This window comes from Electrona antarctica (genome assembly GCF_951216825.1).
Source record: "Electrona antarctica genome assembly, chromosome: 23".
NCBI lineage: Eukaryota > Metazoa > Chordata > Actinopteri > Myctophiformes > Myctophidae > Electrona > Electrona antarctica.
The window spans coordinates 12,096,817-12,114,755 of NC_136804.1; the positions used below are offsets into that span (position 1 = coordinate 12,096,817).

At 40.9% G+C, this 17,939-nt stretch overlaps 2 protein-coding genes across 2 annotated transcripts; both read right to left on the bottom strand.

Moving 5' to 3' along the window:
- Positions 1–1,570: 1,570 nt before the first annotated feature.
- LOC306916089 (uncharacterized protein) lies at positions 1,571–6,397 on the bottom strand. Its single transcript, XM_079493824.1, has 3 exons — positions 5,580–6,397; positions 5,051–5,208; positions 1,571–4,034 (listed from the first exon to the last, which is right to left on the bottom strand). The coding sequence occupies exons 1-2, from the start codon at positions 6,037–6,039 to the stop codon at positions 5,057–5,059; spliced, it is 612 nt and encodes a 203-aa protein (XP_079349950.1). The 5' UTR covers positions 6,040–6,397; the 3' UTR covers positions 1,571–4,034; positions 5,051–5,056.
- Positions 6,398–8,062: 1,665 nt separating this feature from the next.
- On the bottom strand, positions 8,063–15,398 carry cdpf1 (cysteine rich DPF motif domain containing 1). Its single transcript, XM_079493931.1, has 3 exons — positions 15,190–15,398; positions 14,022–14,133; positions 8,063–10,765 (listed from the first exon to the last, which is right to left on the bottom strand). Exons 1-3 carry the CDS (start codon positions 15,297–15,299, stop codon positions 10,637–10,639), a joined length of 351 nt encoding a protein of 116 aa, XP_079350057.1. The 5' UTR covers positions 15,300–15,398; the 3' UTR covers positions 8,063–10,636.
- Positions 15,399–17,939: the final 2,541 nt, after the last annotated feature.

Consider the following 17,939-nt stretch of genomic DNA (forward strand, 5'->3'; position numbering starts at 1 on the left):
GTCATACATAAACTATATATTTTAGGAAGGAAGCTGTAGGTCTATGATTGGGCCCGAGACAGAACTTGGACATGTCTGAAGTAATTAATCAACACAATGACCAAGACTTTTTATGTTGAAACCGATCTCAAATGCCACGCCCGGAAATACTCCTACCCCTACAGGTCGTCTTGCTAGCCCTGCTAGCAATGTAATGTATTGTGTTGCTAGGATGTGTATTTCATATTAGTGTATACTAGGCCCATGCATAAATGGAGGTGTCTCGATTTGCGTGTAAACTGATGTATGAGGTGCAAGTATGTACGCAAAAGAAAAACTTTTCTATTGGTGTCTTGACTTGAAATACATCGAGTATACTAGTAGTTAGATACTGAAAAGATAGGAGCTTAAAAAGGAGGGAGGTAAAAAAGGACCTTGACCCATTTCCCTTGGACTTTGTAAAGAAACACTAAATTTCCTTAAAAGTAAATTCTGCTCATCTCCTTTGCAACAATTCTACCTAATTCAGCTTTTGAAAACACACATTAATCTCTCTCTTAGTCTCTCTGCAAACAAAACAGGCAGGCCAAATGTGTCACTGAAGCAGACTCCTACACTAGCTCGTATCAACAGGAAAGGGGGGGGGGGGGGGGACGCGGCCAATGAGACTAATTCGGAGGTGTGTGCTTTATGAAAAGAACACCCTGTACTGTCCCGAGTTCAACTCCGGCTGCCTTCTACCAGCTGACTGGCTGACTGGCTGTCGTAAGTGGCCTGCTTTTCCTATTCCCGCTGTGATTGGAGAAAGGGAAAGCCAATAACTTAAGCCCCAACCCCCCCCCTCTCTCCCTCTCAGGACGTGCCCTTGTTGTTTTCAACTTTAGAGGAGAATGGAGCCAGTGGAGAGAGAGCACCAGCCAGCCAGCTAGCAGAGCACATAACGCACAGACGAGCAGAGCTGTGTGTAAATTTTGCCCTCAAGATATACAACCGGAGTGGGAGAGCTTGCACTAAAAAAAAATCCTTTGTGGTCCAATTAACTGTTGAGAGTTGTATTCAGAACAATCTGAAAGTAAATTTGTACCAGGGACCCCCATAAAAGATGTGATGTTTCAAATATTAAAAAAAACTGTGTACAGTACCTGTATATGGGTTGAACTTATTTTGATGCTATAAGTATTAACCAATTTTGCTGGGGACCCCCTCGTGGACCCCAGACGCCACTTGGAGAACCACTGGTCGAGGGAGTTCAACTTATCACTGTTGTCACCGTCAGTCAATATTAAAAAGATTACAGGTGTGTGTGTGGGGGTTGGTGGGGGAGAGAGATGTAATATTAAAAATGAGCCAAAGAAATTATCTACATACCAGAATTTATTTTTAATCAAATTATTGCAGATTTAAAGAAACAATATAAAACATACATGACATTGATTATTGGGCTCAGTTTTGCAACCTTGTATTTACCTTGAAAAACAAGAAAAATAACGAAAATATATATTTACAGAAATGCCACTTTGGAAAGCCATACACACCCACAAAAAGCTCAACATAAATAAGTTAGTATACATTTCTCAGTGTTTTCTTTTCATCTTTTTTTTTCTTTTTTTTTTTTACAAGAAAATATATATATAATATATACACACACACACACGTACACTTCAAAGCTTTACACAGATTAATAATGCAGTGTAACTTTGTCTTTCTTTGCCCTAAAAAATAAAATAAAAATTATCCTAATAGTGCAATTACATTTTCCATGTGAGGCCACAGGAGGCAAATGATTGATTCACATAGTCTGGTGTGAGTGTGTGTGTGTGTGTGTGTGTGTATGTGTGTGTGTGTGTGTGTGTTTGCATAATATATAGCCCAGTGATTGCAACAACACATGTATCATGTCGTTGCTGTCAGGCAGAAACCTTGCACCTTTACTTTTTCAACATAACTTTGTTTTTCCATCATCATAAGAGTGTGCACTAAAGCAGTGGAAATAGCTGATCTACAAACTCACAACATGTGACAAGGGAACACGTTGTGAGCCTGTAGATCAGCTATTCACTATTCTAAAATGTTTTTAAAGTAATATTAATAATTAAAAAAAAAAAAAAAAGGTTTTGGACATGCAAGGTTTCCACCACAGCAATGATATCCATGTTAACCTGGGCTATTTTGTCAATACCGTAAGCATGGTATATACGTCTCGTACGGCGCTGTCCCGTGCCAAAATGATCAGATCTACAAGCTCACAAAGTTGGTAGCGTGTAGATCTGCTGTCTTCGGCGTACTATGGAAATTAGGAAGGTCAGGGGGAAATGCATATTCTTGTCCTGCCAAAAAATGGGATACATTACAGCAAATTCTGCTGTCATTTGGTTGAATAGTGCGCAGCAGTTCCAACTCCCCACTAAAAAGAAACAGATAAAAGTCACACCTTTGGCAAATTTGTTTCCCTCTCTGAAAAAGGGTAAAATAATAATAAAAGCATAAAATAAAAAAAGGGGAAAATAGGATATAGATTTACATGTAAACATTAACCTGGCTAGACCCAGTGATATAGACCCTAATGAGCCCTTTAAAAAGGTGCTGTAAGTGAATATTTGTTTAAAAGTTAGCAATCATTACTATAGACTAGAGTGTATGTTCAGTAACAGGGGTCTCATCATCTCTCCAGCTCTTTAGTAAACAGAACATACAGTTTCAAGTAAGGACACCAATTCCATCCAATCGGAGAGATCAGTTATAGTGTTCCAGTTCCAATTCTGTCTGCTTCTTTTTTTCCTTCATCACTTCCAATTTCACTCCTGTATCCGGTATTAGTTCTCTCTCCTGATTGGATGAAATTGGTATCCATACCTGAAAATGTATTTTCTGTTTACTAAGAAAGTTTCCCGTTACTGAAAAAACACTTATAGTCTATAGCATATAGACTATAGTGATTACCATCACTCTATAGTGTGTGTGTCTCACACACACACACTTACAGCACCTTTAACTTACAGTGTGACCATCCATCAACATGAAGGGCCTTCAAACAGTAACACTGGGCCATTTAAAGCCATGATTCTTTTTAAATCTGCATTTCTTTTTACTTCGATACATCAAATTATTACCTGAACATGGATACAACATGACCACGTGTACAAAATAATATTTCTCTTTTTGAAAACTGCGCTGCAATTTCCCAAGTCAAATTCACACTCGACGTATGAAAAGCATATTACATATTGCTTTCTCTCTCTCTCTTATGTGCTACATCTCAAAATGTATAGGTAGTAAAAAATAATAATAATAAACTGAGCAAAAAGGAAAAAAAAGACTCCATTTGCACACTGCTACATTGTCTGCTTTTGAGGCAATTGAATTGAGTGCCAAAACTTTTATAGTGTACATATTCAGTGCTTGTGCATCTCTCCCACCCCCCCTCCCCCTCCCCCCACTCTCTACAAAGTTAGGGCTGGGCAATTAACCGAAAATATATCCAAAGCGATATTTAGACCCAAAAACCGACTTCATCTCGCTCATATAGGTAAATTGCATAAACAACAAGCAGGGTCTTTGGAGGATAAACATTATAAATTTCTCATATATCAACAAATTGACATACATTTCTAATAGATATTTTATTATCTACTAAATCCATTAGCCTGATTAACCACTTAACCCTGAGCTTGCAGATCTGCTATTTTCACGATATACATATTTTTGAAATGATGGAGATACTGATTTGAAGTCGTATAGCCCAGCCCTACCCCACACCGTAAAATAGTCCTCAGTGTTAACCTATCCACATGCAACTCTGAGAATGCACAAATGGAACGAAAAAAAGGGCCCCTTATAGATGTGTAACTCTGACAGGGTACAAAAATGGAACGGAATGGACCCGTGTTTGTACACTCTGAGAGTTAAACTAACTCCAAGGTCTTTACAGTGCACCTCCATCTCAGAAAAGGCTGCCGAGCTCTCTCTCCCCTCTCCTCTCCTCTCTCTCTCCATGGTCCCTCCACTGGGTGCTGAGAAAGGCAACAGGATCCCTCCAGCGACAGGACTCTCAGGTTCTGTGGGGCACAGAGGAAAAGTACTGCACTTAAGCACTTTTACTTTGGTTGATCATTTCCATTTTTCGATGCTTCTAATACTTCTACTCCACTGCTTCTCAGAGGCAAATTTTTTACTCTACTGCAATTATTTGAAAGCTTCAGTGACTTAGATTTATATTATTCATATAGAGAATTAACCAATCACGGCTGATTTGATCTACAAGCGAACTACAAGCTTGTAGATCAGACATTTTTGAAAAACGAAACATTTGTGATGAAAACACACGTTTTGATGCCAAAACGTGCGTACCTTTACTCAAGTCTGCACACAGGCCTTTTACTTGTAACAAAGGATAATCTGAAACTGAGTCTTTCTTCTACCACTGCTTAATGGTGGTGCATTTGCAGAAGGGGTGGGGGGGAGAAAAAAAAAAGGGGGGGAAAAAAGAACTCCCACACAAACAAAACAGTTGTTCCATCTCGAGGTCTCCCGTGCGGACAGAGAAACGTGGGTGCATCAAATCGCACAAAGACAGACTTTATGACAGAGAGACAGACAGCACGGAGCAGTGCTTGCAGACTGTCAGCGCTGCAAACGCAGCGTGTAACAAAGCAACCACTTCAACAGTCCTGGTGACGTGTTACTATCGTTTGGGGGTGGGCTGTGTGCAAGGCGTGTTTAGATAAACACCAAGACGAGACTAGCCATCCGCCTCACTGATGCACAGGCAGACAGAGTGAGAGACAGACAGCCACATCTTCGGTGCATAATATTGTATACATTAGGGGCCTGTAGTGGGTTTGAAAACAAGTGCCCCTCAAGTACTTTGGGTAAAAAAATTATATCTAGGATTTCCATGATGCAATATTTTTTAGCACACACACCTTTCACTGTGAATGTCTCATTAAAATAGTGATTAGTAAAAATGGGTTACAAAATCGTGGGATAAAAAATATATAAAAAAAATAGTGATTAGTAAACAACAATAATAATATTCATATTATTAATATTATTAATAATAATAATTTCTAACCTCAGTTCAGCCCAGTTGCTCCCTGCTATCCGCCTTGCTGGGTGTTTCTTCCACAGACGTTACTGTCTGACCCGCTGTGCAGTTTGACTGGTCATCTTCGTCATCCTCATCATCACCGTAGCGCACCCGTTTTCTGGGAGAGTCACCTGAACAAGGACCTGCCAGGAGAAGGGGAAAAAAGTAGTTACAATAAAGAGATATAAAAATAGAAAATAATCTGTCGCATTCCCCCATTGGCTTGCAGCAGTTTGCGTGCTCAGTCGCACGTATACACTTACTAAAAACAAATCACAAAACGCCCCTCAATAAGGTCAGACGCTGGAAAGAAAGTCTTCATGTCAGAGTTCATCCTCACAAAATCAGATTGAGGAAATTTAACCACTAAAAATATATTTTATTATTTTTGTGCGATCTCTCTGCACAGCCAAATGGACCCTTATCCGTCTGTAACTCTGAGACTGGACCCGTAGGGTCCAATTTGATTCCATTCGTACACTCTCAGGAGTTATGTACAGTACAGTTAGATTACCTGAAGATCTTTGGCGTCTCCTCCTGGGGCTGCCATCGGGCGACGAGTCGCCGCTACACGGTGATCGCTCCCCGGGTCGTCCATCAGCTGCTCCTCGGTTATGGTTCCCGTTACAGTCCACAGGTCGAGGCCGCCTCTTCTCGTGCGGCGCTCGGCAATAAAAGTCCGGAGCGTCGCTCACCTCCTCCCACTGGCAGCCCGTCTCCCCCGGGGGGACGTCGAGCGGCCTGTCGGCCACCGGGTCGAAGTTCCACCGCTCGGTGAACCGTCGCCGCTCCTCGGCCATCTGGACCCGATACTCCCGCTGGAGTTCCTCCGGGTCCGGCGAACCGAACAGGTTCCTGCGCACCGGAGGTCTGGAGCCGCCATCCAGGACCAGGCCGATGATCCGAGCCGGATCCACCCTCTCCAAAGTTGGACTCGCGTTCGAAAGGCGCACGTCTGACATTTTGTTGCACATACGAGCAAAAAAACAAACAACAAAGCGAACGGAGGGGGGGCAAAAAACAACCACCGTCTAAAAGATCGCTCAGTTTTCCGCAAAACGGTTATAATCCTTCAAACTGCACAGATCACAGGTGGATTAATGCGTGCATTATTCTGCACCGTCGTATCCAAACGCAACCCTGCAAATAATGTGTCCAAAAAAAGCCGTCGTCCTCCACCGCCTCCTCCTCCGCAGTACTGTGTGTGTGTGTGTGTGTGTGTGTGTGTTTTAAAAGGCAAACAGCTCCTGTCAAACTCCGTAAACAAGTCGAGTCGTCACGGCCAACATGGCGCTGGAGAGAAGTGCAGCTACTACTACGAAGCGAGGAGGGCAGAGACTGACTATTTAAACGGCAACACGAGCTTCATTGGTGCTGCAGCTGGAAACCCGCCCCTGCTGCTGCAGCTCGTTAGAGTTGAACGTGGCTGCATCACCACCCCTGAGCTCAACAACATTAACCCCATACAGTAGGCTATACTGTAGACTAGTGTAAAAATTGGTGCGTTGTTCAGACGGGCAGATGATGAAACGATACATCATGCAGTCTACCAGTCATGGAAACCAGCGACATGAAGCTACGAAGCAGCTATTAGAAATGCTGTGATGCGTTTTACGGTTTTTGCGTCGTTTCAGCTGCCCGTCTGAACCACATCAATGGTTCCCACACCTTTCCATGCATTCTCAGTACCACCAAATTGATCTATGCATTTGGCTGTGGAGGCTCCGAGGCCCATCTGAAACTTTTGTTCCTGGGGCCTGTAAAATGCAAAAAATATATATATAAATTGGTTAAAGTCCTTAAAATGATGTTGACCCCGCCCCCCAGGAACCCAGACTACAATGAGAACCACTGCTGTGTACAATGTACATGACTGAATGTCATGATAGTGATACTCAGTCAAATATGCACACCATGAACTTGAAATCCAGTGTACATTTTAAGGTGGTTGTTTATAAAGAAGAAATAGCAGGGCTTAGGTGGTTAATGAATAAAGCATATTTTGCTGAAGGTGGTCTCCCTACTCTTCAATATTGACATTCAGTGCCGTCTCTACTGGGGGGCATTGCCCTCCCAGATTGGATTTTGTGCCCCTCCAGTCCAGATTGGCCAGTAGTACCCTACCCTACCAATATTTTAATGTTTTACATATGTTAAATCTATAAGTTCTTCATGATTATTGTAAACATGTTCAAATTGTAGCCTTTTTCAAGCATCACTTTGTTAATAGGCGACTATTTGTTATACATAGGGGGGGGGTTTGAAAAATTAAGTGCCCCCTTTGGAGAAAAGTATGCCCCCCTGCTGATTTGTGCCTGGATACGGCACTGTTGACATTTAGCCCCTGGTGCCGGGTAGGTAGGCTATACTTGACAAGTAGTGCTGTCTGAACTGAAGATCATAAACACACCATCTTACCTGTATTTATGTCCATGAGTGCAGGCCAAATATAAATGTCTTGCTGTGTTTATGGCAATGTTGATGAGACGAACTTCGTTAAAGTGTGTCACATGTGATTTGTCACTTATCAGTCTGTAGCTGGTCACAAACACATTTTGCCATGGAATAGAATAGACTGATTCGATTACTTAATTCCGCTCAGTCAACGGTTGTGATCAGGTATCAAGAGGCATTACACAGGTGAGGTTTCATAGAGAGGGAAAAGTTAACCCTGGACACTCACGTGTTGTGTTGTGTAGACTACATTTACTCAAGTACTGTACATAATTGGAATTTGGAGGTACATTTTCTTTGAGTATTTCCAGGTTTTTACATTTTCAAGTTTCAGAGGCAAATGCTTTACTTTTCACTCTACAATTATTTGATATCTTTAGTTACTAGTTATTTTCCACATTTAGATTATTCTGACATTGTGAGCTTGTAGATCAGCTATTTGCAGTAAAATGTGGCCATTGTTTTGATGCTATAGTACCAACTATAGATGCCATATGTACATTTTTATACTAAAGTCCAATTTTGAACACACACACACAAAAGACCTGAGTACTTCTTCCACCACTGCCTGTGTTTAAAGTGCAACCAGGATGACATCACACCAGAGTAAAATGGTCTTCCGTCATTGTTGGCAGCGTGCCTATCACTGTCAAACCTTGGCACTGGTGCCAGGGGGTTGGTTCCTTGCTTGGTTGGTAGTAATTACTTGTGTGTATCTGGGAGTAGTATCTGGGAGTAATACACAAATACACACACATCATAGTGGCGAACTTAAAGACAGACTCAGTGAATGATAACAACATATGAAATTATTTCGTTTATGCTCACATCTGTTAAAAGCAGGAGTAGGCAAAATAACACAGTGAACGTCAAGAATAAAAAATATACTGGCATGACTGAAATAGAAGACATTGTTTACAGTTCAAGAGGTGAGACAATGTGATCTTGATATATGATATTGTGACGATATCGTATAATAACCTTTTTTCTTTACGGTTTTAGGGAAATGATCAGCTAAACAAATCAGCTCTCCATCGATATTGCCCAGCCCCACAACTTGTATTAGCAGGTAGAATTAAGCTACACGACCAATATCACATTGAATTGAAAATATCAAAAAACACAATATTAAAAACAACACAAAGTTCCTGCTTCTGTTCTCAGAGAGATTTTCAAACTCTCTCTCTCTCTCTCTAGCGAGTGTGCACCGGCTGTTGCACGGGCCATTCAAAATCACTAAGCCTGCCTTTAAAACCCATACTGTTCCAATTAAATCCCGAGACGAGTGCAGTATCTCGTGATAAACACAGCGAGGTCATGTGCTGGATAAATGGAACAATAACAAAACAATGTAGAAAGGTCACAGTCCGAGTAGAGTATAGTTGAACGGTAGAATTCCTATGCATGTGACTTGAAGAAGTCCTTGGGAGTCAGTATGCAATCTGTAAGACCGTGTCAACCATAAATTACTTAGAAAATACATTGTTTAAAAGGATGCATTGTTTCCCACACATTTGAGTAACTTCTTAATTCAAGCATAAGTTAATGCTTGAATTAAGTTAGTTATGTGTCAAACTGAGTTGTTAATAAAACAACTTGAAAAGTCAGAATAAGTACACAACCTCTCATTTTCATTTAGATTTCTACTGCCTGCTACAGTCTAGTATTGCAGAAGAGGTGGCAACACAAAAAAGTTTGTCATTTTATCCTCTACTCAGGCTTTTGAAAACCCCAGGCAGTTTTTAAGTTGCTCGATTCAGTAAGTATTTAGATATCTGATATTAATTTTAGCTGCCCGCCCCCTTCCTATACAAACCCATTGTAACCTGTTCAAACTTCATGATACTTCCATGATAGATTCATCGAAAAACCCCCAACCTTTTTTCTGGTGACTGATTCTATTGTCCTTTTAATACGTGATCATTATTACCATTGTTTCTCCATATATATATATATATATATTTATTTATTTTATTTTTTGGGTGTTCTGTTCACATAAGCCTGAGTAGATGATAAAATGACCAAAAGTTTCTTTGAAAGTGAAATATCCCTTTAAGTACTGAAATACATTAATACATTCCTGTGTGGGGAGGTAAACAAGATGGAAACAACCTGCCCGAGGAAGCATGACAAGCTAACCCTGTATCTTTCAAAGATAAAGCTGAAACCTCTAATCATTCTAAATTTGCATTCTGGAATTAAACACGTTGGCTGTTGCAGGAAATGGACCTTACAGGACATATATTATGTATATGCCGGGACAACGCTCCACACTCTTCTCCCTTCTGGCTCCAAAACTATGGAATGCACTTCCCATTACAATCAGAACTGCAGACTCACTCCCAATCTTCCGCCGTAGTCTGAAAACCCACCTTTTCAGACTCCATCTTGGCCTGTAGCACTTGCCCTAGTTGCGATGACCTTACAGGCGTATGTATATCAAAGGCTCAACTTATGTAACTAAGATAGCATTTTATGTACACAGCACATAGTATATATGCATAGTTTCATTATATAGATATTCCACTGTTTCGTTCTTAGCTTACGCATGATTCATGATAACTATTTTTTATACATATTTGTATTGCCATGTTTTTTGTTCTTGCTTAATGTAAATCGCTCTGGATTAAGAGCGTCTGCTAAATGCCTAAATTGTAAATGTAATGTTTCCAGATCTGGGATACAGTATTCATAAAATAGTGCTTTGATTTTAACCACTTTGTTGTACGTGAAAGTGGCCAATATACAAGCTCACAAAGTGCCACTATGCAACACATTGGAGGCTTTTAGAGCTGATATTTTGCCAAATGTTTGCCTGCTACGACTCGCCAAGAATAGGGCACTAGGACTCATGTGGTGAAGTGATACCAACGCAATAAAAATAAATGGAAGCACTGTTTTATGAATACTTTATCCAAGAAAGACAGGAAACATAACCATGTCCTGTGCAAAGGTCTGATTCCTTGTGATAGTGTCCGTCACAGTGTCCTTGAGCAAGAACACTGAACCCCCTACCTGCTGACTCATTGTAAGATAGCCTGGGTGACAGTGTCAGCTAAAAGCTAGAGTTCCTTTAAGGTCAGGTCATGTCAGGTCTGACCGGTCACCATCGTGGGGTCACGAGACGGCAGTCTTGGAGCTGTGCTTCCTCTTGGCCAGCTCAGTCTGAATCTGTTGAGGAAACTGCTCTAGATGCTTGTTGACGCACGGCACGCAGAACCTCTTAGTGTAGAAAAGACTGCAGTCCTGAGAGGAGACAAAAACAAGCGTCAGAGCTCATGGGTTCAATTTATTTGAACCCATGAGCCCTAAGGACCCTAAGGACCCTTAGTTTGATATGCATTTGTCCACGGGCACGGACCCCCATTTGTTCATCTCTGGGAACCCAATCTACACTGCAATATCCTCAGTTTACTTAGTCGCGTGAGCCAGACTGTTGCCTCCTATGATTTTCAATTGCTTCCGTCATACAGTCTGGAGCGCGGAAGCTCTGAAAATGATCCATTTCGTCTTTACAGGCGTACAAATTTGTCCCAATATAAAGATACAAATAATCGAAGACTCTAGAAAGAAATGGAAATTCAAAAATAAAATGTAAAGATATTTTAAAATATATTTGAAATGTATCTGCTTTCGGTAGTTACAGACTATATCTATCTATATAGCAGTGGTATCCAAACACTGGGTCAGGACCCATGTTTGGGTCACAGACCCATAAAACATTTTGTCGTTTAAATATACCCCAAATACAAATATCTTTAAAATGATTACAAAAGAAACCAAATGGACCCTTACAGGTCCATTTGGTTCCTTTTGGGCCCCTGGTGGATATATATATATATATATATATATACATATATTGATAACCATTGTTCTAGAGTGCTTCTGTGTGTTCTCCTAACTTCTAAAGCTGCAATCTGCAACTTTACGTTATTTGAACCAATCTGTATGGTGAACTTATATGTAACTGCTAAAACGCCACGCCCGAGATAACGTGATAAACGTACTTTTGTCCAGGACGCCATGCCCGAGATTTGATTTATTGTGGTTAATCCAGGAAAAATACAATATATAATTAGCATTTATTTAGCATCTTTAGCTAGCGACCGCTCGCGTCCACGTAAAAACGAACAAAATCCCTGTGTGCATGCATGCCGTCTTTATTTGCATTATGGCTCATAATGTACTCAAAATGCGATATTCTTGCGATAGGCTTGATTAGAGCTTAATTTGACTTAGATTAGAACTGTAATCGCACGGACAAACGACCTCCATTGCACTGCTGTGAGATGGCCGACTTTTAGTTCCGGTAGAAACTGAAGAAAACATCCGCTAGCTTTTTTCCCTGGTCGGCCTGATATGGTTGGCACTTCGTAGAGCTCTAGAGCGAGTTAAAGGGATATTTTACCTTCGAAACGTTTTTCTTTTGTCATTTTATCGTCTACTCTTTTGTGAACACCCCAGACAGTTTATAAGTTGCTTGATTCAGTATTGACATATTTAATATTCATTTTATCAGACATGGCCCCTTCCTATACAAACCCAATGTAACTTCAAACTCCATTTTAACCATGATTGATTCATCGAAAACACCTTTCCTTGGTTCTGGTGACTCTAACGGGGCCGTGTTTTTCGATAACATTTTGAATTTTTATTTATTTATTTATTGGAGCGGTGCCTAACCGCTCAAATGACCAGCTATGCGTGTCCCTCTGTATGTATGTCTTGTAATGGAAATATTAGAATGCCAAATAGATCGCCACATATATATACATATTGTGTGTTTCTCATCCTTCCATTCAATCTATTCTCACCATTGAGCTCACCCGAACTGACCGGCAGCTGTCAATCTGACAGCTGAATCTCCATGCTTACTATAACACTACGTCGGCAAACGTGTATTTGTGTATACATTTAGAAGAGAAACGAGACTAGTACCTATGTCTTCCTTTCACAAACAATCACCAACGACAGCTGTCAATCTGACAGCTGAAGTCCCCATGCTCACTAGACCACTGTCAACAAAGGTGTTACTAATAGTGCGTTTCTCTCATCTTAGAACGCTTGGAATAGTTTGTCTTCTGCTTTTCTTAACTGCAACCATGAAAGGAGATGTTGAATAAACCATCTGTTACTGACTGTCTATTTCCCTGTTGTATATTGAGACTTGACTGATAATAAAAGGGGGTTGATTGATTGATGAAGGGGAGTGCTGGGGGAAAGTGCTGCTGAAACCATGCTACCATTCGGCTGTACTGTCAACCGACTGAGAGCTCTGAATAAAGAATGATGATGATTCCTGAACACCGATCCTGAGTCCTGCGATTTCCTGTTTTGTCCACTCTCCATGTACCAGCATCAAAGAATGCGACAACAGTCTCCGCGTATGTCCTGAGCTTTTTATATCACGACCCCATATGAGTTTTTCTTTTGACGCTCACTTCACATTATGGTGTGAGTTTTTGAGGGCCTCCTTTGCCCAGCTTTGTGTGTACCACATAGATTGGCCGAGCACGAATGTGGAATGTGATGCATGATGATGTATGACGATAAGAGCTCCCCTCACTTCACACGAGTGTGATTACTTTTTTACTGTTAGCTTTCACTAGGCTATAATATATTTTGAAGGCATGCCATGTCGTCTAGCCCTACTCTAAGGTGCTTTGGATAGAGTAGAGATATATGTATGTAAAGTATACTGTATGTATGTATAAAACTTAAATTTGAGCCCAAATTAATTAGAATAAGAGAGTGCAACTTCAGATTCTCTCTCTGTCTCTCATTAGCAGGCAGCAGTGCAGCACTATCTCTCTCTCTCTCTGTTTCTGGCACAACAGCGCCACTTTTGGTACTCATTGGTACTACTCGTGCTCATAGTGACAGTCACATAGACACATAGGTGAACACGGACATTGCTGTTTGTTGGAGTGGTTGCACCACTCAAAAACATGGTAAAATGTTCACAAAATGATCCTTCATAATGTGTCAAATCAGGAGTCTGTGCATTTCTTGGAAAAAGATGTTAACTCAGCACCTTAGAATAGACCCATGCAAACAGTCACGCACCCAGTCACCTTATCTAATCTAGAATGATGTCATCAGCCCCAGTAATAGAATGACAACATCGCTTCCTACCATCCTGTGTGTGTGCGTGTGTGTGTGTGAACACCGATCATGGTAGTTGTGTGCGCGCACACACACACACACACACACACACACACACACACACACACACACACACACACACACACACACACACACACACACACACACACACACACACACACACACACACACACACACACACACACACAACTACCATGATCGGTGTTCCATTCTTTTACTACAGTGCTTCTCAAACTTTTTTTTTTTGCAACAACCACCCTGGGGGTCCATGGATGGACCCCATTTTCATGGCCACTGGCACTGTACTAAATACAGTCCAAGTCACGAAACCCTGTTTTAAGTGATGGTATATTAAAAAAATTAAAATCCTCCTCACCGCTCCAACACAAACAGGGATGTTGCATAAACTGCAGCTCGAGCCCAGAACCAGAAACTTCTCCTTGTCTGGACTGAAAGGATCCTTGGTTACAAAACATTCTTCCAGCAGCCTGGTGGACACACACACACACACACACACACACACACACACACACACACACAGTGTTTTATTTGAGTCCACAAATTATATTAACTACAGGCAATCAAATCAAACGGGGTTAGACAATTCATGAACACCTAACACACCACACACGCACGCACAAACACACACACGCACACGCGCGCACACACACGTGGAGTTCCTCAAATTACATTACAACTACAGGAAATCAAATATAACAGGGTTAGACAATTCCTGAATACCTAACACGTATACGCATGCGGGGCACGCAAGCGCGTACACACACACACACACACACACACACCGTTTACAGACACACAGTCTGTAAACGATTCAGCCACAAGGCCTCTGGCAAAAGGCAGTGCAGTGCACACAAAAACATGTTTACTAACTAAGTAAATGCAGATATATAGAATAAGTAAATACTAGACATTTATATACACTGCACAGTTCACCTACACTAAGGATCATTATTTAGAAGTACTATAGGAAGTAGGAACATTGCACACAGCACCTTCCAGCACCTCAAATGGTGATACAGCTAATGTACATAATTACATATAGGCTACTTGCCATTTATATTATACCATAAATGCTATTGCTGCTATTCTTCATTATTATGTCTTTGTTATTGTTGTTATAGCTGCTACAAACGTTGATTTGATGAAACAAAAAACGGAATAATCTTGTGTTCTACAGTACATGGAATCATATTTGTACCACTACCAAATGTATTTTGCTCCCTTTGTTGCAGGACTGTATTTTTCTTATAGTCAGTGCCAGTGGTCCTCAAAGTGGGGTCCTTGACCTGCAGGGACCCCCAGGGTTCCTTGAGGGGGTCCAAAATGGACACTACAGCCAGGTCTGTAACTCTTGTGTATAAATGGAACCAAATGGACCCTTAACATACACTCTCAGACTTATAGGAGGTCCTTGAAATTGACAGGTTTGACAACCACTTATGTAAAGTGTAAACAGTAAACACTCATGTCATGTTATGTTAGCATTAGCACATCTAGCGCTCATTTCTCTGTTGTTGACTTACACAATCGCTCTGGTGTTGGGTGGTTTCTGTCCGTAGTGAGTGAACGGGCTGGTTAACTGACACAACTGACACACGAAGATCTGCTGTGGAGGCGGCTCACTTTCATACATTTTGATAGAAAAATATGTTTTGTTTAGGTCTACTTCAAATATTACAGGGAGACAGACAGTTAGCCTAGCCACCTGTTGTCATAGTGTCGAACCCATTGCCCGGAGAGACGCGCCGTGGCTTGTGAGTGGCTATCCCACAATGTTCACAAGCAAATAGCCAATCACAGTCCGGTCAACCTGCCAGACTATGGGATCGAGACTTTACCAGCTCCTGTTCCATAGCGACGTTTTTATGGAGCTCTGCCGCCACCTACTGGGATAGAGCGAGGTAAACCCCATTCACTGCAAAGCCAAAGTGCAGTTATTGAACTCGTCTTGACCAATGGTGGAAAAAGTGTGTGTGTGTGTGTGTGTGTGTGTGTGTGTGTGTGTGTGTGTGTGTGTGTGTGTGTGTGTGTGTGTGTGTGTGTGTGTGTGTGTGTGTGTGTGTGTGTGTGTGTGTGTGTGTGTGTGTGTGTGTGTGTGTGTGTGTGTGTGTGTGTGTGTGTGTGTGTGTGTGTGTGTGTGTGAAGAAAGTAGGTCCTTATGCAGAATGTCCTGTTTAACATATCAAATGCATAAAAATCATTTAAAAATAGCAGATCTACAAGCTCAAAATCAGCTTTCATGATTTGGGGGGGATAAACAATGGAAATATATAATACAATTATTGCCAGGGGTCATTGCCATGCTGTCTTGTGATGCTATGGACATTACCTTTACAGGTATGTAACTCTGAGACTAAGTGCACAAATGTGGGGGTCCTTCAAAATAAAAAGTTAGAGAACCAAGTGCCATAGAAAATCAGTGTCATAGTTACATATTCTGAGGAAAACCTGGAGACTGAATTCAGTAATTGGGTCTTATGATCAAAATAAGAACATTATAATGTTATGTAACCCTGCCGATAACCCTTTTTGAAACACTTGAAAGCCTTAATTATATTTTAATCAGTTTGATTCTTTACATAGTTTACTGCACTTTGGCTTTGTACTGTATAGGGCAGTAAAGCTCAGTAGGGCTGCACGATATGGACAACATTTAATCTCTGTATTCATGCCAAATATTGTGATTTCGATACGATATTACCATTAAAATGAAATATTCTATATTTTAAGTGTTGCATCATTGACAACTAAACATTATTCAAAAAAGTGTGTTAGTGAGTTTGCTAACGCACTGGACCAGGACTAACAACAATGCAACGGTGTGGTGGTTTATTTTCAGAGGAAAGAGAAGAGAAGCCGCACACTCATCTGCTCCAAAAGTTATACTTTATTGACGACGTTTGGAGCCAAGGCTCTTCATCTGGTCTGGTTTGACCAGATGAAGAGCCTTGGCTCCAAACGTCATCAATAAAGTATAACTTTTGGAGCAGATGAGTGTGCGGCTTCTCTTCTCTTTTCTTGATGCTACTTTTGAACCCAGCACCTCTACTAAGTGATGTGCGTATTCTATTAGTTTTTGTATTATTTTCTGAGGGGCACAGGCTAAACCAGACTACCAGAGGGATGTTGCTGGCTTTAGAAGTGGACGATATATCAATATATCTATATCGCGATATCGTTGCCTTTTTGCGATACTGATATTGCACTTGTTCATACCTCGATAACGATAACAATATATTGTGCAGCCTTAAAGCTCAGTACCTCTCAACCCTTTTAATTTCAAGGACCCCCACCCAGTATGGTATGCCACGAACGCCCATAACTCTGAGAGGGTTCAAATGGAAACAAATGGACCCATGAAGGTCCATTTGTACTCTCTCGGAGTTACAGACCTGCATCTCACAAAATCGAGTAGCAAAGTGGGTTTAATGTTGTTTAACACAATCAGATAGGACTTTTTCACAACCGTACAGGTTATGAGTCATGACTAGGTAAAATATCCCCTCCTTTTTTCAGAAGTTTTCGAACGTTTCTCAAACTATTTCAGAAAGTTACGGGAGAAACAATACTACTATAAAATGTCAAAGTAGTGAAAATAGCACATTTACAAGCTTATAATGTGTAAAAAATCGCGACACACAGTCACAGACAAAGAGAGAAAACATTAGGGGCTCCATTTTTGTTCGAGCTTTCTAAATACAGTATTTGGGGATTTAGCAGTAGGGAAGGGGTGTTCTCCCACTAAAGTTGGTATTTTGGTTACCTGTCTAAATCCCTAAAACACCTCCGTTACCCATTACATTATGCATAGGTGTGGTTTGGGGTTACAATAATTAAACCAATCACTGTGCCACATTCCATTGCCTTTAAGAGATCCCTTATCCGTTGCAGTTATGCCCAGTGCTATTGCTTCATGTAGGCTTAGGCTATGAATGGAAATTGGCCAAGACTGCTAAGACACTCGTTATTTTTAAATAACATTTCCAAAATTGAAGCATATCTAAATAATAACAAATTACAATGAATTGCAGTTTGTAAAAGGTGCATTTAATTAGGGTCACATTGGACGGACAAACCAAACGAGGGCTGCATCCACATAGGATGAGCTTGTGAGTTTCACAAAGTTGCCCCTCCAGACATGGCTTGTTGAATTAATTGCATGAACAATTTTGTTAGTATAATAATATAGGCCTAATGTATTGTTAATCAGTAGTGTCAGTAGCAGGCCAGCCATGTGTTCTTAGCAATGTTCAGCTTTCTTCAAATGTTTTCA

What these genes read in the sequence shown, in the direction of transcription:
- LOC306916089 (XM_079493824.1), bottom strand. Translation starts at nt 6,039, where the DNA reads ATGTGCAACAAAATGTCAGACGTGCGCCTTTCGAACGCGAGTCCAACT. An exon ending in GAGACGCCAAAGATCTTCAG is followed by an intron (nt 5,209 to 5,579) that starts GTAATCTAACTG and finishes TTCTCCTGGCAG; the next exon opens with GTCCTTGTTCAGGTGACTCT.
- cdpf1 (XM_079493931.1), bottom strand. Translation starts at nt 15,299, where the DNA reads ATGTATGAAAGTGAGCCGCCTCCACAGCAGATCTTCGTGTGTCAGTTG. An exon ending in CCCAACACCAGAGCGATTGT is followed by an intron (nt 14,134 to 15,189) that starts GTAAGTCAACAA and finishes TGTGTCCACCAG; the next exon opens with GCTGCTGGAAGAATGTTTTG. An exon ending in TCCCTGTTTGTGTTGGAGCG is followed by an intron (nt 10,766 to 14,021) that starts GTGAGGAGGATT and finishes GTCTCCTCTCAG; the next exon opens with GACTGCAGTCTTTTCTACAC.